Below are 22370 nucleotides of genomic sequence, written 5' to 3' on the forward strand. Positions count from 1 at the left end.
GATAGCTCTCAGAAGTACCGTGCATGGAAAGAATTATATCAATATGGTAGGCCAAAGATAAGTAATGAAAATCACCTTGAGATATGACGTTTAATACAATGATTGTTCTCTCCAAGGCAAGAGTACCAAGATCTGGAGTTATTTGCAAGATTGCAGTGACTTCAGATATAGAGTTTTTCCTTCTTAACTTATTTGACAGTCCCCTGCTTCATCAATCAATCACAAGTCTAAGGCCAATGCTTGCTGCATTTATCTTGGACTTGTGCTTGGCAATTATTGAAAGCCCATTAATCAGCAGCAGAGCCAAATGAAAGAAATGTACAAAAATTGAGGAAATTACAGAGCATAGGTACACATTTGGTCCTTCGTTGTTGAAAAGCACCACCTTGAAGAAAAGAAGAAAGCCGGTTCTACAACTGAGATAAAAGAAGTTCATAAGATGGAGCCTGCGAAGGCTGACATGATAGATGAGATATCTTCTCTTCAGATAATATTGATCTGTATTTCCTCTCAATGGATCAAGTAGTTTCAAGCACAATATCTAAGAAGTGAACACACATCAAGATACAGTTCTTTTCTTTTTTTGGCGGTGACAACCCTTATTTCTGAGTTTTCCAAATCATGAAACACTTCAGTCATAGAGATAGAGAGAAATGGATGCCTTGAAATCCAGTGCAGGTCCCTATAACAGTAAGTGCGCATAGTTAAGAAACAAGGCTTCAAAACTCAAATGCTTTAAAAATTGAAACTGGTTTATCCATCTCTAGTGTCTTCATCAGGTACCTAAAAGTGTTGCTTAGCAAATGCAAAGGTACCTAAAAGTGTTGTGATGCCTGAAAAGCTTTCTCTTCATATAACTTGAAATCAAATACTAAAGCGAAATGTCATACATATAACAAAGTGCAAGCTATTCAATTTAGACACTTTCATTAAAATAAAGCTGTTAGGTTGGCATTTTCTCATTTTCTGTCAACATCCATACTTTCTTTTTCAACGTTCACATCTAATATAGTAATATATGACCATCCAAGATTTCAATTTGTAGCAACCTCCCCTGTTAAAATAGACGAGAATAAGTAGCAAAAAAAGTATACGAATGAAGAAAGGAGGATTTCTGGAACCAAAGGAGTATGCAAGACCATGATTGCAGGTTAACATGGAGAAACAAAATCAATCTAAAAGAGATTACAGCAGATTTTGTATTAAATCATCATCCATGATCTAAATGAGGAAAAGTACAGGAATTTTAGACGCAGATGTGTCTGAATGTATTGTAAGTTTGAGCAATGATAACAATAACTAAATAAAAAGAGGAATACCTGAGCATAGATTGCATCTGCGAAACGTATGATCCACAGCATAAGAAATCCTATCCTAGCACCAATTCATCATCAATTTGGATAGTAGGGATGTGGGAGATGGAAGGCCAATCCTCCCCTCTTCCCTTTTCAAAACGTGCCCCAAGAACGGGGCAACCTCTAATATGCAATTCTTGCAGCGTTGTATTATGAAGCAGGTGGCCCGGCAACGCCTTCAACTTCAGACAATAGTTTATTGTTAATGAACGAAGATGAGGCATAATTACTTCGCTTGTGCTTGTCAACAGATTCCCATATTCCCAGTCTTCCCACTCTTTCATGTAATAAAATTTTAGACTTTTCAATACGGGGAAGGCAATATTATTATTATTATTATTAGATGATGAAGAAGATGATTGTCCCTCTCCTCTTTCTACTCCCAAAATTTCGTCTCCCACTTTTTTCACTTTATTCAAAAACTCTATCTCTAGAGATTCAAGGGACTGCAACTTCCCCATGGGAGGCAAGCTTTCCCAGTTGAGACAATTCTGTAATTGAACCCTCTTCAACATTGACAATGAAGTCATCCAATTAGGGAAAGCAACAGGACCTCTACAGTTGAGTATACCCAAACTTTCCAGGTGTGGAGGTGGTTGCAAGGCTTCAAATACAACATTTTCATCCTCAATGTTGATCCGTTGCATCTCTTGGGAATCAAATTTTAGACGTAACACGCGGAGGCCACTCTTTGTCCGAAGCCCTGCTTTCTTTGCCTCCCTTGGTTCTGCCACATTTCCCAATCCTCTTATCTCAAGCTCCCCTCGAAGATGGGTGAAGTTTCCCAAATCTTCAAGGCTACATGATTTACTTTCAACATCACTGCGGCTCACAACAAACTCTTCTAATGTCCGTAGAGATGTCAATCTTTGCATTCCTTTTGGCATGAATCTGCATCTATCTGTACCTACATTTTGAACATGTCTCAAGTTGATTAGCTTTCCAATTCTATGGGGCAATTTGATAAGATTTTTACATGATTTGATGTTCAGCGTTTGCAAGTTGCACAAATCACACACCGTCTCAGGCAATTTTTCCAACTCACTATTACCCTCTAAGTTGAGATATCTCAAATGCATCAACTTTCCTATTTCCTTTGGAATTGCGTTAATTGAAGTTTTGAATCCAAAGTTCATGTCTTTAAAGCTTAGTATCCTCAGACAAGTCAACTGATCCAACAATTTAGCCAATGATGCACTAACAGCTGAACTATCGTTTAAGTTAAGATGCAGGCTACGCAACTTCTTCACATTAAAAATGGGATCGGGAATTGCAACAGGTTCATCATGAATTAGGGTTAGATGACGGGCATTTTCCTGATAAGACTCTATATCTAACTCTTCAATATTGTTACTTGCTACCAGAAAGCTTTTGTTTCTTCTCAAATATTGAGCAAAATCATGCACAATATCATGCATTTTGCAGCTGATTATGCAATCGTCATTTTCATCCTTCACAAACTCTTGAAAGAAAGAATGTATTACTAAGTTATCAAAGTACTCTTCACCAATGATCTCCATATCTTTATGTTGCGTCTCTCCAAGAAAGCCTTGAGCCATCCATGACTTGATCAAGAAATCTTTCTCTATTCTATAATCTTTTGGAAAAATGGAACAGTATGAGAAGCATTGCCTTAATGGCGATGGCAAATCATAATAGCTTAACAGTAAGGGAGAAAAAAGACCATTTTCAGCCTCCTCAAGTTCCCATATGCGACTGCTCAACATTCTTTGCCATTGTTCTCTAGATCTCTTAAAACGTAAGAGACCTCCAAGAGTTTTTGCTGCAAGTGGCAAACCCTGACACTTCTGCGCAATTTTCTTACCAATGTCTTCTAAACTCTCACGCTCTTTGTCATTCCTTCCAAAAAATGCCAAGTGACTAAATAATGACCAAGATTCTTCTTTGGATAACTTCCCCAAACGAAATAATTTGCTGCAACCCATGATAGTAGCTACATTCTCCTTACGTGTGGTCATCAAGATTTTGCTTTCTTGGGAACCATAGTTTAGAGAGTATTTCAATGATTGCCACTTCCTCTCATCTTCACTCCACAGATCATCTAAGACAAGCAGGAACCTCTCTCCCTTAATAGATTCATGGATTTGCTCTAGTAAAGTATTTAGCTCAGTGAAATTTGACACAACTCCTGTTAGAGCTTCAAGAATAGCTTTTGCAGTCCTCATCTCATCAAAAGGATTAGAGACACATACCCATATTCTCTTATCAAAATAAGCCTTCACCTTATGATCGTTGTACGCTATTTGGGCTAAAGTTGTTTTCCCAATTCCTCCCATCCCCACTAAGGAAATTACAGGGATGCCCCTTTCTTCATGGTTGTTCTTGCTGAGCAACATGCTTACTAGGACATTTTTATCACGGTCACGACCACGTATGTCAGATACATCAATAAAGGATGTTGTTATTGGTCGTTCTCGTTCAGGTTCTAAATCATGCCTCCTACTTTGATCGACTGTGAAAGCATAATCGTCTTTCTCTTTGGCAATGACCTGAAGCCTTTCATTTAGTTTTTTAATCTTAACAGCAATATCATAACGGTGAATGGCCCGAGTAATACAAGGGATTGGAGAGTGAATCCAAGAGCGTACCTTGCTTAGAAGGATGGAAGTTGAAGAGCTTTGATCTCTAGCGATTTTCATTTTCAGAATTGCAATTTCCCACTCACCCAACACATCCTCAATGTCATAAGACACGTTCTGAAACTTATCCAGCCAAACTTTGACAGCTTGCTCCTTTAGTTGTCTTTTCTCTGCATCTGCGAGGACAGCTCGAATAGTCTGAAGAGTGCTGCTGAGCCTTTTGACTTCTTCTTCCTTAATACCTACAAAAAGTCTCACCCCATATTCAGCTTCTTGGAAAAGAATCGCAGTTAATTGTTGTGAAACTGCAGAAACAAGTGCATCAGCCATGGTAGGAGGGTAGATACTTGAGATCAAGAAGGATTAAAAGAGATGGTTAGTTTGGACTTTAGAGAACTTAGATCGGTTCTTAAGACTTAGTCAATTGCGTGGATAACTAAGTGACATCAAAAAATTATCTGAATGAAATGGCGTTGTAGGTTCAGCGCAATTGCCTGAGATGTCTAGAAGGAGGAATGGTAATGGTTTGACTGAAAGGATAATGAAAATTTCGGGGCATTGCCTACGTTCTGCTCTGCCCTGGTGGCAATGGAGCGGGCCCCGGCCCCACCTGGACAACCAAGCTGCCACGATGTCAATCTTTGTTCTGCTCCCCACCTCCGATATATTTTCGTAACATTCATTTCTGTCTCATCTTGTCGTAATTATTTTTTTTCATAAAAATTATTTTGATCAAATTATTAACAAAAAAGGTATTTAAGATTCTTTTAATCATAAATGTACTTAATTCTATTTTAATATTAATAACTACATTTTCTTTAAAGTAGGTAGGCCAATTGTTGAACAGCCCTACCTCCACTTTTATACCCCTAAACCCTCCTCTTATTAAAGTAAATTTTCTTATTAAATCAAATATTAACTAATTTTTATCTGTCTATTACCTTATTAGCCTTGAACTCTTTATTAAAGTGAATAACTCTTAATACTAGCAATATAAAAAAAATAAATACATATTTTATCGTATTCAAAAACTTAAATAATGAAAAATCTTCTCATCTCTACGTTTTATCCTTATTATTTGTCCCTCTTATGTTTTATCCTTATCATTTGTCCCTCTTGATATATATGATAAAAATTTGTTAGTTTTAATTTTAAATATTATACTTATGAATAAGTTAAATTACCTTCTAAATTGTTAGATCTCACCGTTAAATTTTTCAATGAAATTTTGTCATATCAAAATGGACAAAAGTGCGGGGACCAAAGAGTATTACTAATAAACAATTATGAGATTTATATAAATGATGAGTTTCAATTAATTCTTCATCCAACAAAAGATATATATATATATATATATATTGTAAATATAGAGAAGTTTTTCTTAATTGATGGATGGCCTTTTTCACTTGCATAAAGCCTGAAAAGCAACTATGATATGAGATGGGCCTCAAGCATGATATATAGTCATATATACATAGATTTGAATTAATCAGGTGGCACAATCCTCAAGTACATGATCTTGGATTTGCATAAAGAAATCGTTAAGACTTTTAATCCTGTAACTTTCCAGAAACAAATTCTAAACTCATTCAATAACAAATATATTCAAATGTGATGACAACAATATGTTATAGCTTCCTTTGTGCAACAATTTTCTTCCCAAAAGTTAAAACCAAAGAAAGAAAAAGAAAAAAAAAAAAACTTTGTAGTACTTCAAGACCTTCCAATTTATGCAAGGTGATGCCATGGTTTTTGACTGAAGCATAAAAAGCCACATCCTCACAGAGTGGAGATGGTCAAGAAGCTCCCAAAATTTTATCATATTTGCTCTCTAGCATAGGAACTCTCGACTTCGCCTCAGGAAGACACATAATGATGAATGAAATGCATATGCAGCCCCAAGAAAGGAAGCATCCCGCATTCCAAGCAAGGAAGTACTCAGCCATTACTTCTCGGTGAAACTCAAAATGCTTAACGCCAAATGGTGCTTCAATGTCTTTCATTCTACAGGTGCCAATCATATCCCCCGGTCCAGGGGAAAAAGGGTTTCTCAGGAAATCATGCATTGCACCTCTGGACAGCAGCTTGCTAGTGATTATCTGTTAAGTAAATAAATTAGCTTTATGTCAAAAAAGGAAACATCATTGCATTGTGGCTTCACATCTAATTGGCTACATTGTAATGTTTCATTTACTCTACACATTATTTCTACACATTATTGAAACACCAACAACATGGTTCCTAAAAAACAGATTACTTTTCTACCTGCTCAATCTGCTGCCTGAGTTGCATGGCACTTCTTTCGAAAATCCTCAAATTCAAAGGTCATGCTCATTTCCAATTGAATCTCAAGTGGTACTGAATACAGCAACTTGCAACTTGCAACTATCAGTACCTGAAAATGAAATGCTTTCTGTTATGTACGCTCAAAAGCATTGTCAAAACTGCAAGGGCATGTTTCATTGGTTCCATGAGGTTGGCATTCGAGTAAATAGGGTGAAGCAAGATAAATATTGCTAATATTTTAGAGGACAAGTCTTAGAAGTATCTTGAGTAGAAAGCATTACTTAGACATAAAGAATTATATCATTAAAGTGGGCCAAAGATAAGCAATCCAAATCACCTTAAGTCATCAGTCCATCACTATGATTGTTCTCTCCATTGTAAGAGCACCAAGATCTCTTGCAGGCTAGGTGCAGTGACTTCTGATATAAAATTTTATTGGGCAATCCCTGTTTCATCAATCAACACACTTCTACGGCCAGTGCTTGTAGCATATCTATCTTGGATTTTGTGCTTGTATTATGGACAACCCATTGGTCAACAGCAGAGCCATAAGAAAGAAATTTGTAAAAAATGAGAAAATTCTAAAGCATGTGTACATGTCTAGTCTTTTGTTGGTAAATGGACTTAAGAAAGGACAGAAAACTGGTGATTGAGAATAAGTTCATACGGGTGGACCCTGTGAAGGATGACATGATGAGATATCTCCTCTTCAGCTTATGCTTTCTGCATTTCCTCTCAAGCACAGTTTCTGGAAAGAGAATACACAACATGCTACAATATTCTTCTTTCTTGGCAGTGATGAACCACATATCTGAGTTTTCCTCACCATGAAACACTTTGTCACAGAGGAAGATAAACCAAAATCCCATGCATAAGCTCCCTAGGGCAAATAGTTAGAAAACCTGGCTCCAATGCTCAAATGCTTAGAACCCAAATTGATTAATCTACTTTGCATGTTACATTCTATGCATTAACTTAAGGTATCTGAAAGCGTAGATCTTCTGATGCATGAATGGAGTTCTCTAACTCTTTATATACCTTCAAATCAAATGTAAAGCAGAATGTTATATAAATAACAAAACAGGAGCAATCCACCTATGATGACGATTTCAAAGAAATGGAAGCTGCTAAACATGGCCTTTGATAGTCATTTTCAGCCTAGAAAAAGAAATCAACTTCTGTAATTTTTTTTTAAAAAAATCTAGAATCTAATATATGATCATTCAATTCAATTTGTAGGAGTTGGAATATCTTCTTTCCCTGTTAAAATAGAGGGGATAAGAAAAGGGGGGATTTCCAAATTAAAGGAGTTAAGCAGGAAGACTATGACTGCAGAGGTTAACAATAACAATGGAACAGATTCAAAGGAAATTGTTGCAGATTTTATGTTAAATCCCAGCCCACAATCAGAATGAGAAAAAAGTATACCAAATTGAGAAAGGGATGTAGGCAAAAGATAATGCTAATAGAGTTGGATATACTGTAAATTGGGTTGATATTAGAATTCATTTTACTTTCTGTAATATTCCATTTGGAAATTGGGAGTCAAGTTGTTAAATAAGGAAAACAAGAACTCACATCTTCTAAGAATAAGAACATGTACACACCTCTTCTTACTTCTAGCAGGCACATCTATATGTAAGTCAGGCTTTTCCTTCCTATATATTAAACACCTTCAGCCACAAAGAAGAATTGCATGCCATTCAAATCCCATTATAACATACAATTAGCTAGGCGCGGTTTCAAATGCTTGAAAATTTGCATGGAATATTACAGAAAGTAAAATGGATCACTTATCTAGTCTACTTACCATGCATCACCAGATGCGCCAACAATGGCTAAAGAAAAGGTGTTCGAGTATGATTATGGCTTCCTTTGGATGGAATTTCATGGCTGATTACTGCAAAGCAAAAAGTTAAAAAAATACTTTTTCAGAAGACAACTTGGAATGCAGGACAAAAGAAGGCAAAATAGTTCATGATATAACATATTTGCAGTACATTGCTTAGTTGCTTGTAGCACACAGTTATTTAATGCCAATTTTCTGAGATATAGGTGATTCAACATCAAAGAATATGATCTTTACTTTGGGTTTCTAACTTCTTGTCGTTGCTCCTCCCATAAACTTTTTGCAACCTCAGAGGGCTTAGCAGGGCTGACCTTGATGTACTTTACCAAAAAAGATTTCCAAGAAAATAAGCCTGAAATTGAAATTCAACCAAAGTCAAAAGTTTGTAAAATGCTAGTGTTCAAGGTTATTAATTATCCAATAACAGCTACTTCAACAGAGTTTTCAGTTAGCTCATTGATTTCAAAAAGGCAGTTTCACTTTGTACATATAGTACCTTTACAGGAAATGAGAATGCAAGGGAGCTGTCTTTTACAAACATCAAAAGGATAGCCACAGGCCACAGAAAACGACCTCCTTTTGGTCCTTTAATGGCATAGCTAAGTCTTAATTAAGTTAATAAGACAGCCAAAAAGACCACATTGTTTTCAAATGAGAAATCTATATGTGACACTACATAATAATTGGCAGATACAAGGGAAAAGCAATAAAAAGTTAAGTAGCATGCATAACTTTAATGTTTAGAATGTTGAAATTATTTTACTGAAATACTAGTATGCTGGAAGAAATGTGCATTATTGTGAAATGTGAAATGGACTTTTTACTCTTTTTAAAATATTAATAAGGAACAAAACGTGAATGAAAATTAGTAAAATTTGTTGCAAAGCATGGAATATGGCCTTGTATAAAATTGGTGATTATAATTACGATTTGGGGAAACACTTTGAACAATGGACAATGGCTAATGGGAATTATCAATAATAAACAACAAAGAAAAGTAACCATACCAATGCTTTGAAGCCGACAAGAATTCAATGCGCGTATCTTTGCACGTCTTCACCGTTAATTGTGATGGTAGGGATGTGAGAGATATAGGGCCAGTCCTCCCCTGTCCCATTTCTTAAACAACGTTCCCTCAGAATAGGGCAATCAAAGATTTCCAATGATTGCAGAGTCGTTTTCTGGAGAAGATGGCGTGGCAGCGACTTCAACTTCAGGCAACTAATGATATTCAAGGAATGAAGACATGGCATGATTGTAATAGAGGAAGAGCCATCATGTGCTATGCTTGCGGATGGGTTCCCAAATTCCCACTCTTCCCACTCTTCCATAAATTGAAACTTGAGATGCTTCAAATTAGGGAAGGCAATATTATTGTTGTTACTAGATGAAGAAGAAGAAGATGTTTGTCCCTCTTCTCTTTCTACTCCCATAAATTCTTCTCCCACTTTTTTCACTTTCTTCATTTCCCACATCTCCAGATGTTCAAGGAATGGTAACTTTCCCATGGGAGGCAAAGTTTTCCAATTGAAACAAGCCCATAGTATAACCCTCTTAAGCATAGACAATGATGCCATCCAGCTGGGGAATACGGTTGGACCATTCATGCGATTTATGTTCAAAGATTCCAAATACGGAGGCGGTTGTAAGGCTTCAAGAACAGATGCTTCATCCGTTATTGATGCTTCATCCGTTATTCTCGTAGTTTTGGAATTGGAATTAAACGATAGGGTCAAATTACGGAGGCCAGTCTTATTACGAAGTCCAGCGTCCTCTGCCTCATTCTCTGTTCTCACATTTCCCAATCCTATTATCTTAAGATTCCCTCGAAGATGAGCCAAGCTTCCCAAATCACTAATGTTGCTTCTACCCTTGATACTCCAACCACGAAAGCTAGACACAACAAACTCTTCTAATGTCTGTAGACATGTTAATCTTTGCATTCCAGGTGGCATGGAGTTGCATCCATATGTTCCTGCGTTTTGAAGATGTCTCAAGTTGACTAGCCTTTCAAATCCAATAGGCAATTCTATAAGACTTGAGCACAACCTGATGTTTAAAGTTTGTAAGTTACATAAGTGACACAGTGTCTCAGGCAATTGTTTCAATCCTTTATTTCCCTCCAAATTAAAATATCTCAGATGTATCAATTTTCCTATTTTTCGTGGAAGTTCTTCAATCGCACATTGCTGCCGAAATCTATTATTACTCAAGTCTAGCATCCTTAGACAAGTCAATTGATCAAATAAACTCGGCAAAGATGCATTTAAAGTTGATGCATCATAAAGACTTGAGTGAACTAGAAGGGTACGTAACTTCTTAAGATTATAAATCGGATTTGGAATTGCAACATGTTCATCATCAAGAATTAATGTTAAATGACGAGCATTTTCATGATAACAGTCAGCTCTTTGCTCTTCAATACCATTGCTTGCTACTACAAAACATTCAGCTTTTCTCAAAAGTTGAGCAAATTCATGCACTATATCATGCATTTTGCATCGAATTATGCTATCATCATCTGCATCTTGTTCAAACTCTTGAAAGAAAGAACGCATTGCTAAGTTATCAAAGTACTCTTCACCAACAATCTCCATCTTAGTTCCTTGCGTTTCTCCAAGAAAACCTTGAGCCATCCATAACTTGATCAACAAATCCTTCTCTATCTTATGATCTTTTGGAAAAATGGCACAGTATGAGAAGCATTGCCTTAATGGCGATGGCAAATCATAATAGCTTAATAGCAATGGAGAAAAAAGACCTTTTTCAGCCTCATCAAGCTCCCACATACGACTATCCAAGATTCTTTGCCATTGTTCTCTAGATCTTTTGAAACGTAAGAGACCTCCTAGAGTTTTTGCTGCAAGTGGCAAGCCTTGACACTTATCTGCAATTTTCTTACCAATATCTTCCAAACTCTCACGCTCTCTGTCATTCCTTCCAAAAAATGCTATGTGTCTAAATAAAGACCAACACTCTTCTTTGGATAACCTCCCCAACTGGAATAATTTGGTGCAACCCATGACAGTAGCAACATTCTCCTTACGTGTGGTGACCAAGATTTTGCTTCCCTGGGAACCACTGTTGAGACAGTATTTCAACGACTGCCACTTCCTCTCATCCTCAGTCCACACATCATCTAGGACAAGAAGGTACCTTTTTCCCACAACAGATTCGTGGATTTTCTCTAGTACAGTACTCAACTCACTAAAACTCGAGGCAACACCCGTTAGAGTTTCAAGAATTGCTTTTGCAATCCTCATCTCATCAAAAGGATCTGAAACACACACCCATATTTTCTTTTGAAAATAGGCGTCCAGCTCATGATGGTTGTAAGCTATTTGGGCTAACGTTGTTTTCCCTATGCCTCCCATCCCCACAATAGAGATTATAGGGATTCCCCTTTCTTCATGGCTATTTTCACCTAGCAACATGTTCATAATGGTGTTTCTATCTTGGTCTCGACCACAGATTTCAGATTCATCAATAAAGTATGTGGTTTTTGGTCGTTCAGGTCCTAGATCGTTATTCCTATTTAGATTAACTATGAAAGCGTAATCATTTTTCTCTTTGGCAATGGCTTGAAGCCTCTCATTTAGCTCTTTGATCTTGACACCAATATCACGACGTCGAACAAGTCGTGGAATAGAAATGCTTAAGGGCTGAGTCCAAGAGGGTACCTGACTCTGAGGAGTTGAAGGAGGGATTTGCGATCTGAGAATTGCAGTGTTCCACTCATCCAACACGTCTTCAATGTCGTAAGATACGTTTCGAAGCTTATCAAGCCAAACTTTAACAGCTTCCTCCTTCACTTGTCTTTTCTCTGCATCTACAAGGACAGCTCGGATGGTCCGAAAAGTGCTGCTGAGATTCTTGACTTCTTCGTTTACACCAACAACAAGTCTCACCCCGTTTTCAGCTACTTGAAGGCCGATTGATGTTAGTTGTTCTAAGATTCCAGAAACAAGCGCATCGGCCATGTTAGGAGAGTAAATACTTGAGTATGGACGGGGATAGAAAGAGGAGATATTTAGTGATAATTGCTAGATCGGAGAGCTTCAACTTTTTGCTTGACTGTAGCTAAGCTAAACTTCTGGTTCGTACGTAAATTATTATTGAATTTGAGGCTAAAGCGTCCTTGTCCCAGGTAGCAGTGCAGGACAGATCATCTTGTTGCTTTTCGGAGAAATTAACACGAAATTGCATCCAAGTTACACATTACCTTACCTTTTTTCTTTGCGCAATTAAATTCCTCCAACAATTAGCGATAGGCCTGTGCTCAATTCTCTCTACCTAAGGCTGCAATATGAAATTGTCCACAACTTACTCATTTGGATGTTAAAATCATAAGGATAAGGATGCTTAACCAAATGTATCTACTCTGTGAGATCTTTGATTAAAAAATGTACTCTCTTTTTTTAATAAAATTACCACTTGTTGCTTTTGTTTAATTCGAAAATTATCAACTTTGATCTTTATTATTTTAAATATTTTAAATAGTATTGTACTTAGCATTAATTTTTTATAGTTTAGCTTGCCGACTTTTTTAGGTAACAAATTACTATATGCATTACCATTTTATCTTATTTAACAAGTAATGAATGTGCATCGACAATAATAAAGATAGATTTGTGAAACTCATTCGGAATTTAGAAGCACTTATTTCATTTAAGTCTTAAAAATTCGTTAAATTTCATTATAAATAGATGTTCAACTACAAATAATATGAAATTTATATTATTGTCACTTAACAATCCTCTTCCTCCAATCAATATAAAAAAAAAACCATAGTAAATCTTACATGTGCGATACGTAACTTATCCAGTAAACATATTAACTCAATCACATGGTACGAATTTCATTTAAATATCAAGCTCATAGAAGCCAATAATATCATTGAATTATATGTGGGAAAACTTTTTTTTATGTATAAAGATTAGGATCTTTTATAATTTAACATGTGAAAATTTTATTTTATCATGACTTGCAGCTGATAATTAATTAATTGTTAATGCATGTGCATCTTGATTTCTATTGTAAAACACCTTAATTTTCTTGTTTATCATTATTTACACTTACAACTCCAAAACCTTGCAGAATAATATGAAAACAGAGATATAGTCACATATAGACCAAGAGCAAGACCTCCCAAAAGATGACAAAGGAACTCTGCCCAAAAAAATATATGAAAAAGAAACAAACAAACAAAAGCCAAGACCTAAATGCAACGGTTGGCGAAGGCTAGGAGCCACCCAAAGACCAAAGCCCTAATATATCAAGACGTAAATTTAAGGTGACGGTTGGAACTGTATTTGTTTATTTAGGCGCTGATCATAGTTGCACTACTTAGAATCCAAATTATTTACTTCAATTATCAGGACTCGAAACATCTTTTAAGTCTAGCTAGCTACCTCATGTTTTCAAGTAATATCGTCTATCTGGACAAACTCAACCTTATAAAACCCTTTTTGTTATAGTCCATGTTCCGTGTCTATATATCTATAATCTATATCTTAACTATATATAAAAGTATAGCTTTTGCTTTTGGGGGTCAAAACTTAGTGCAGTTATGAGAGAAAAGGTGGAGGGTTGGTACGGTGGTTGGAGTCAACGAGGGACAGCGAACATAGGAGGGGAAGACAAGATGATATATAGGAAGGAACCTGCTTACTGTGGATGTGGACAACATCAGCCCGAGAATAACGAGGGCGTCTTTGAAGGAAGTTTTTGAAAACTATGGGAGGGATGGACCTTTACATCGCCAACATAAATGCAGAACAGAGGAGGAGACAATCGTTCTTTGCCTTCGTTAGATTCCGAGATGAGGAAGAATTAAGAAGGGCAGTTCTCCAAGGGAATGAATGATTGATGGGGGGTTAAGAAGGCGTCTTTTGGCTGCAAAGAATGTGGAGTCAAAAGGAAGGAAACATATAGGGACGTCCCAATCATGAGGGGTGTTTGTGTACCCAAAGATAATAAGAGAACATACAGAGAAGCTCTGATACAGGGTAGGAAGAAGGAGCCGATGGAGGAGAGTATATCAAGGGAGACGGAAGATGACATGGTAAAGAACAAGAAGGAGAAGGAGGAGGCAAAAACCAGAAATGGGGGTGATGATAAGGTCTGGGAGATCGAATACCTTGTCAATGAGATAGAATGGCTAAGCAGGAGTGCTATTGGATGCATCAGAGGTCCATTCTACTGTAAGATAGTTCAATCGGTGTCATTTTACGAGGGTGCCTCTGTGCTAATTCAACCGATGGGAGGTTTAAAGGTGCTACTGACATTTGGGGAGGACGACGAGATGAACGTCCTATTAGAGACATACACGAAAATATTCTTGTTGTGGTTCGAATCGGTGATACCGTACTATTCGGTATATGCTAGACCGACATCAAGAATCAGGATACGTGTGATGAACATCCCGCCGCATGCTTGGGGGGAAAGAGTTTCTTAGACTGGTTGTGAGTAGGTGAGGGAGATTCATTAAGGAGGATGAAGTCATAAAGAACCTGGAAAGGTTCGACTACACTAGGCTGCAAGTGGAAGTCACCAAGTGGGGAGATATCGACCATGACCAATTTGAAGCCCAACGGTAGCACAATCAGGCTCGACGACATCATAGTGGATGATGAGGTGGGGAACTTAAATAATACGGTGGTCTATAATGGAGATAAGAGGAATGAGAACGACACAACAGAATCGTTAAGTGACTATACGGTTAAGTGGTGGTTAGGCTACTAGGACATCCTTCCGACCGGAGATAGAGAACTGGACACGACTGGTTAGTCAAACAGACAGGAAACCAGAGGCAGCCTAAATTTAAAAACTTAAAACGAAATATTCAAATAAATTTTTTTTATTAAAATTAAAAAAAAATTATTAAAATTTTATTCTTATAACTATTTGAAATGTAAAATTGTTAATTAAATTTTTATAATCAAGTTCTTTTAATATAATATAAATTTTAAATTAAAATAAAAAAATCTGTAAATATTAGAACAATATTACCTAATTGTTGAATATTTATTTCAAACCGCAAATGAGGCTCACGACTTTATGAAGACAATAAAAGAACAGACTTCTTGTATATTTTTTAGAGAAAATTGAAGTTAAAAGCAGAAAGAATAAATGAGAAAAGAAGAATTTAAAAGTAGATATTATACATTGAAAAAAAATAATTAATTTTATATATAAAAAAAATGACTGTTAAAAATCATCAAATGAGTTGATATGAAATAAAAAAATAAGTGAAAAAAATAACTGTTAGAGATTAAATACATATGACAATTAGTTGATTGAAAATAAGAGAATATAATTGATAATTAATAGCATTTTAAAAACAAAAAAATAATAAAAAAATTGAGATTTATTAAGAATATAATTAAAAAAATAAAAAATAAATAATTTTATTAAGTATTTTTTATTTATATATATTTTTAATATAATTAATTATATTATAATTATTATAAAATTATAAAATTTTCTTAAATTTGGAGCTCCTCAAATTGGAGGTCTAAAACCCTTGCTTAGGTGAGTTCACCCAAGGGCCGGCTCTGCTGGAAACACAAAGGGATAGCTCTTGAGTAAAGGGTGGTTCTAAGCTGTTCGGTGATGAGACAAAACAACGTAGCGTGAGAAGTATACCGTTGAAAATTACAACAATGGGAATGGGGTGCGTGAGATTAAGCTGGGCTTTGAAAGAGAGGTCAATCTTGAACTAGACTTCCTGTAAAACGGACAGTAGGCCCATGAGGATGTCGGGAATGGATGTGAGCCCGGACACTAGTAGCGGGCGACCCAAAGGTAATGAAATGAGACACAGCCCGGATAAGGTAGAGCTGACATGTAAAGCCCAAACAAAGGCCCATTTACGACCTACAGGAGGGAAGGGGTGCGAGTGATAACTCATCTTTTGCTAGCCCAAGCCTTGCATAATGGAACGATGGTCGTTTGGGAAAGACCAGGTGGTTATGTGGAAAATAGAATAACTCACCTTTTTTCAATTAGTGAATTTCTTGTTTTCTTTATTAATATTGAAATTCTTATTAAATTAATTTTTTTAATTGATATTTTTTATTAAATTAAATATTAACTCTTTTTTATCTATCTTTTTCATTATTAAAGCAAACTGTTCTTAATAAAATATAAATTTAGCTATATTAGAAAATAGAATCTTAATTCCAATGAATAATTATAGAGTTAAACAATGGAAAATACATCAAGAAGGGCAAAAATGTAGGGTATCAAATAGTATTACTCGTAAATAATTATGAGGTTTACATAGATGGTGAGTTTCAATTAATTTTACATCTAACAACAGATATATACATGGTGTGTGCAATATAAAAAGGTTTTTCTTGATTGATAGATGACTTTTTCACTTGTACAAACAAATAACATAACAAAAGGTTGACAATGCGTTATGTAAACTTTTTTTGTCCCAATTTATTTGTTTTCTTATTGATTTTTTTATCAAATGAAATCAATTTTAATCATTATTTTTTAAAATATTAAAAGAGAAGATTTGAAAATTTTAAAGTTCAAACTTTTCAAAATATGTTTTTAAAATTTTAATTCTGTATAATATAATAATAATAATTGAATTTATTTTCCAAAAAAAAGAACATAACAAAACCGAGATAGTATATAATAGCCAAATGTCGAATAATTTGATGAGAAATCTGACTTTAATTAATTAAATTTTGTAAACTTTTTTTTTTTAAGTAAATGAACTCTTGTTATACTAATTCTTTACTTACAAAAAGAAAAGGGACTTCTACATTGGTTTGAATCTACTTTGAACTAAAATCTCTTATAAGGCCCACAATTAATGAAAACTTGGATATAGAGAAAAGTGTTTATTTATATATTCAAAATCCACTTCATCTTTTATTGATATAAGATTGATAACATTGTATACAAGTCAATTTTAACTTGAAAAGGCCAAAAAAAATTGTAAAGAGTTCATTTCAAACATGTCTCTTACTTTTTGACTACATCTGCAATGAGCCAAGCTGTATACCTTTCACCAACCCTCCTTAACCCTTCAAAACTCCAAAGGCAAGCTGCAACACGAATTTCTTAAGTTCAGTTTTCATTCTTATGCATTTATTTTTCATTTTGGCTACTTGTTCGGACTCGTGCATATGCCACTGTCATTTGGGGCAATTTATTTATTTATTTTTTTGTATGTTTTTAAATTTTCTGTTGGTGTTGGTTAGCATTGAATAATTGATGGTACTTGCCAAGTTCTTGGCAAAACCGTAGCTAGAGGCTTAAAAGCAGAGAGGATCGATCGTTTTCTAAACGATGTATCTTAGAAGGCAAGCCAACAGTACCCAGATGCATTAATACATACCTTCCAATTTCAATCTCCCTAAGGACATGTCTTGTAATGCCTAGTGTTCCCATTGAAAAAATGGAAATGGACTCTGGACCAAAAGATTATTAGTTGACAGCGATTGCTCGCATTCACACACCCTGCCTTATTATAGAAGGTTTTTAGCATCCCTGCAGAATCACGACGTCTCTACTTCTTTAATATTATGTTTGATAAGAGAAAAAATATTGTCGAAAATTGAAGTTCATACATTACTCATAAATTTGAGACATCATATATTGTGTTTAAAGATAATTTTTGTTTCTTTGGAGTATGAAATTTGTTACAAAAAGATTAATGCAATTATTTAATAAGATTTAACAGACTCTTTCTGAATAGTTTGCACGAACTATCATAGATATAGGTAATAGAAAATTAAAAGAAAAAAGTATTGTCGAAAATTGAAGCTGATAAACTACTCAAATAAGTTTGAGACGTGATATATTGAGGATATTTTGTCAGAAAGTTAAGAAAAAAATAATTATAAAAAATTAAAGTTGATAAACTACTCAAATAAGTTTGAAGAGTGATAAACTACTCAAACAAATCTAGGACGTGTTACACTATTTTTAATGATAATATCTACCAGAAAATTAAGAGAAAAAGTGTTATAAAAAATTAAAACAACTCAACAAACTCTTCCTGAATAGCTACAAAATTAAAGGAAAAAGTGTTGCTGAAAATTGAAGCTGATAAACTATTCAAACAAGTATGAGGTATGATACATTATTCTTAAGGATAATTTCCGTCAAAAAATTAAGAGAAAACTCTTTTTGAATAATTAGAAAATTAAAGGAAAAAGTGCTTTTGAAAATTGAAGCTAATAACCTATGCAAACAAATTTGAAGCGTGATACACTGTTTTTAAGGATACTTTTCACTAGAAAATTAAGAGAAAAAGTACTATAAAAAATTGAAGCGGCTCAACTGAAGTTGATAAACTACTAAAGCAAATCTGAGGTGTGATATGCTGTTAGAAAATTAGTTAAAAAATTAAAAAAAAAATTTGTCAAAAATTGAAGTTGATAAACTACTCAAACAAGTTTGGAGTGTGATATACTATTTTTAAAGATAATTTTTGCCAACAAATTAAGAGAAAACTCTTCCTGAATAGTTAGAAAATTAAAAGAAAAAATGTTGTCAAAAATTGAAGTTGATAAACTACGGCTCAACGGAAGTTGATAAATTACTCCAACAAATCTAAGGGGTGATACGCTATTAGAAAATTAGTTAGAAAATTAAAGAAAAAAATATTGTCAAAAATTAAAGATGATAAACTATTCAAACAAGTTTGAGGTGTAATACACTATTTTCAAAGATAATTACTGCCAAAAAATTAAGAGAAAACTCTTTATGAATAGTTAGAAAATTAAAAGAAAAAGTGTTGTCGAAAATTGAAGCTAATAAACTACTCAAACAAGTTTGCGGTGTGATACACTATTCTTGAGGTTACTTTTCGATATAAAATTTAGAGCAAAAGCATTGTTGAAAATTAAAGCGGCTCAACTAAAGTTGATAAACTACTCAAATAAGTCTGAGGGTAATACACAATTAAAAAATTGAAGGAAAAAAGAATCTAAACAAGGCTTGACTTGATTTCGTATGCATACAAAACCACTTTCTTTTCTAGCTTTCAACAAACCTATAATGAGCTTGCTTATATAAAGTATTAACATCTTTTATACCTAAAGACAATGTAGGATAAAAACCTTATGAGGTATCATTATATGTCCAACAAAAGAGGGAAAAAAATTAAAAAAGCAAGAAGAGAAAGACATTAGTGTTTTTTTATTCTTTGTTTGGTAAGAAAGAAATACGATGAGAGAAAAATATGGATGAATTTACATCTTTCTTTTCTTTTGGGATCTAATCCTTTCAAATTAGGAGAAAAACTACCTATTAATGTAGCTACAGCACCGAAATTACCTAACAATGGTATTAATGTAGCTACAACACCGAAATTACCTAGCAATGGTACTCTTTCAATTTTTTTGAAACACGACTGACAAACAGGATCCAAGAATAAGTCTAGAATTCTTCAAGACTCGAGTGAGAGTGCTGCAGAAAAGAACAGAAGAAAGAAGTTCAAGTCGAGAAGCAACAGAGCTGGACAGAACCATACACAACATAAGAGAGCATTACCTGTACGCAACGTTTTGTTCATTAAAAGTTCTCTCTTGAATCTACACACATAAAACACACCGTTTCATTTATGTAGAGTTTAAAATTCAGTTAGTGTAGTTAGTTAATTGTATAAATTAGGATAATTAGTTTTCTACTTTTTGTTAATTGCTCATTGCCCTATGTATATAAGACAAGGTACAAACTATCTTTTGTGGGTAATTTTATTCTGAAATAGATCAGAATTCTTTCAACCACCTTAGCCTTTTTTTATTCCTATTTTTTCATATTCTGTCATGGTATCAAAGCAGTACGACTAAGGACTAGACGAATAAGGCTTTGACAGCAAAATTTTTATTTTTTTGAGTGATGGTTTTATAGATCAGTGAGTATACTGGTTATCTTTTCATCCTTCATTCTTAGCTTTCATTTACTTGCCTATTAGCTGAGAAAATGTATGAATTAAGTGAATCAACCACTAGAAACACTGCACCTAATCCACAACTCACATCACAGATCTCACAAGCTAATGATCCCCAATCACCATATTACCTTCATCATACTAACCACCTTGGTTCAGTGGTTGTAAACCCTAAACTCACCACAAACAACTATGTTGCTTGGAGTCGATCTTTTTTACTGGCCTTGTCAATCAGAAACAAGGTTGGATTCATAAATGGCTCCATTCCCAAGCCTTCAATCACTGATGATCTACATCCTATCTGGAACAGATGCAATAACCTCATAGTATCCTGGTTATTAAATTCTATCTCCTAACCAATAGCCTTTACCATCTTCTTTATGGAATCTGTTGCTGAAATTTGGAATACCTTGAAACTGAACTATGCTCAACTTGATAATACTTGTGTTTGTAACCTTCAATACACACATGGAAGTGTAACTCAAAGAGTCAAAATAGTATATGCCTATTTTATAGAGCTAAAATGCATATGGGAATAACTAAGAAACTATAGGCCCTTGCCACATTGTGAATGTGGAAAATGCAATGCCAGTTGCTTCAAGAAATTCTCTGATCAATACCAAAAAGACATGGTAGTTAGGTTCCTCAATGGTTTGAATGAATCATTCTCAGCCATTAGGTCTCAAATCATTCTAATGGACCCAATACCAACATTGGACAAGGTTTATAGCATGGTACTGAGAGAAGAATCACAGAAAAATATGTTCCTGCAATCCCAACCTTTCCTTGAGTCTTTAGCAATGTTAGTTGCTACTAATGTAAAGAAAAAACCAAGGAAGGATTTTACTTGTACTCATTGTGGGAAGAAAGGACATGTGAAAGAGAAGTGTTATAGGATAATTCGTTTTCCAGAGGATTTTAAATTCACTAAAGGGAAGCCTTATGTGAAGAAAGGGGCAACTGCAAAACAGTGTTACTACAGCAGTTGAACCACAGCCAGATGACAATCAAACTGTAGTACCTTGTATTTTGATACGGTGGCTAATAAAGTTTACGGATACCAATTAAGGTTGATTATTGAGTTAAAAGGGTAATTCAGAAGTGAACCTGTGAAATCTCGACCTCTATAAACACGTAACTAGAAGTAGACCCGATAATGCGAACTAGGGGTAATTTCGTAATTTCTCTTGGTAGGCTCCTACGAGTGGGTTTTTTTATGCTATTAAGGTCTAAATAGGCCTAAGGAATGAATTAATGATGTTTATGATGGTAAATAAATGAGGAAATTAAAAATAATGATAATTTTCATGGTAGGGGCAAAATGGTCATTTTACATCTCGAGTCTAAATTTTTACCTGTTCATGAACCCGAGTATTTCTAGACTATTATGGATTTTGTCTCATTGACAAAAGAGTAAAAAGATTGGACAAAGGATAGGAAGAAGACAAAATGACCTTGTTAAGGGTATTTTGGTAATTACGTGAGAAAATGGATAAATATAAGGCATAAATATCCAAGTTTCTAGCAACTTCTTCAAGTTTCCAGCAGATTCTTCAAGCTTCCAGTAACTTTTTCTTTTTCCTCACCCATCCAATGCCATTTTTCATTCCACCTCCATGAAAATCAAAATTTTCATGTGATTTTTCCTTATTTTCTTTTGATTTCTTTTTTTTTCCTAATCCTTCCTTCTCCTAACTTCTTGGGCACTGAATTTGCAGCTTCTAACCCCAATTTCCAACACATCTAAACCCTAGGAGAGAGAGAAAGAAAAATCTCTCTTTGTTCTTATATTTTCTATTTCTACTTCACTTTCAACAACAATTGGATTTTTGGCTTCAAATCTTCATTTTCAAGGTTAAAAGGTTTTTGGTTGATCTTCATGCCTCCAAGCTCATCCAGGTTTTAATGGTATTTCGGGACTACTTGGATTAGGACCTTGTTGGTGCTAGTTTTGTCAGGTGAGTGAACTGCATTTCAAAATCATTTTGGGAATGTGACTGTTTTGTACAAAGCATTTGAATGATTTTATACAACTTTATCTTAAAACAAGTGCCTTGGGAACAAGCTTTTGCTAAATGATTTTATGTTGTGATATGTGGTTATTATTGATTCATGCACCATTTCATTATGATGATATATATATATATATATATATATATATATATATATATATGTTGTGCATGATAGTTGATATTGTGTATGATGACTATAACCGTGTGTGTGCATGATGTGGGGGGATGCACATGCCGGTGATGATGGTGGTGTGGGAGATGGATGATGATAGTGCCCGTGTGCACGATGTGGGGGGATGTACACGATGGCACTGATTGTGCACGATGTGAGGGAATGCACATGAT

General features: G+C 34.9%; 2 protein-coding genes across 10 annotated transcripts; both read right to left on the minus strand.

Moving 5' to 3' along the window:
* Positions 1-207: 207 nt before the first annotated feature.
* LOC18596077 (putative disease resistance protein RGA1) lies at positions 208-4486 on the minus strand. 2 transcript variants are annotated; one of them, XM_088807777.1, is made up of 3 exons: positions 3965-4486; positions 1320-3865; positions 208-682 (listed from the first exon to the last, which is right to left on the minus strand). In XM_088807777.1, exons 1-2 carry the CDS (start codon positions 4283-4285, stop codon positions 1370-1372), a joined length of 2817 nt encoding a protein of 938 aa, XP_088663903.1. In that variant the 5' UTR covers positions 4286-4486; the 3' UTR covers positions 208-682; positions 1320-1369. The 2 variants fall into 2 exon arrangements, with proteins under 2 accessions (XP_088663903.1, XP_017978036.1); XM_018122547.2 differs by having other exon boundaries at positions 1320-4486.
* A 1032-nt stretch (positions 4487-5518) lies between these two features.
* On the minus strand, positions 5519-12082 carry LOC18596079 (putative disease resistance protein RGA3). Of its 8 annotated transcripts, none has more exons than XM_018123827.2 (7): positions 9098-12082; positions 8328-8442; positions 8052-8141; positions 7849-7914; positions 6579-6687; positions 6221-6350; positions 5519-6054 (listed from the first exon to the last, which is right to left on the minus strand). In XM_018123827.2, the coding sequence occupies exon 1, from the start codon at positions 12068-12070 to the stop codon at positions 9122-9124; it is 2949 nt and encodes a 982-aa protein (XP_017979316.2). In that variant the 5' UTR covers positions 12071-12082; the 3' UTR covers positions 5519-6054; positions 6221-6350; positions 6579-6687; positions 7849-7914; positions 8052-8141; positions 8328-8442; positions 9098-9121. The 8 variants fall into 8 exon arrangements, with proteins under 8 accessions (XP_017979316.2, XP_017979312.2, XP_088663652.1 ...); XM_018123823.2 differs by having other exon boundaries at positions 6579-7279; XM_088807526.1 differs by having other exon boundaries at positions 6909-7914.
* Positions 12083-22370: the final 10288 nt, after the last annotated feature.

Source organism: Theobroma cacao, chromosome 6 (assembly GCF_053813885.1).
Source record: "Theobroma cacao isolate CCN51 chromosome 6, ASM5381388v1, whole genome shotgun sequence".
Classification (NCBI taxonomy): Eukaryota; Viridiplantae; Streptophyta; class Magnoliopsida; order Malvales; family Malvaceae; genus Theobroma; species Theobroma cacao.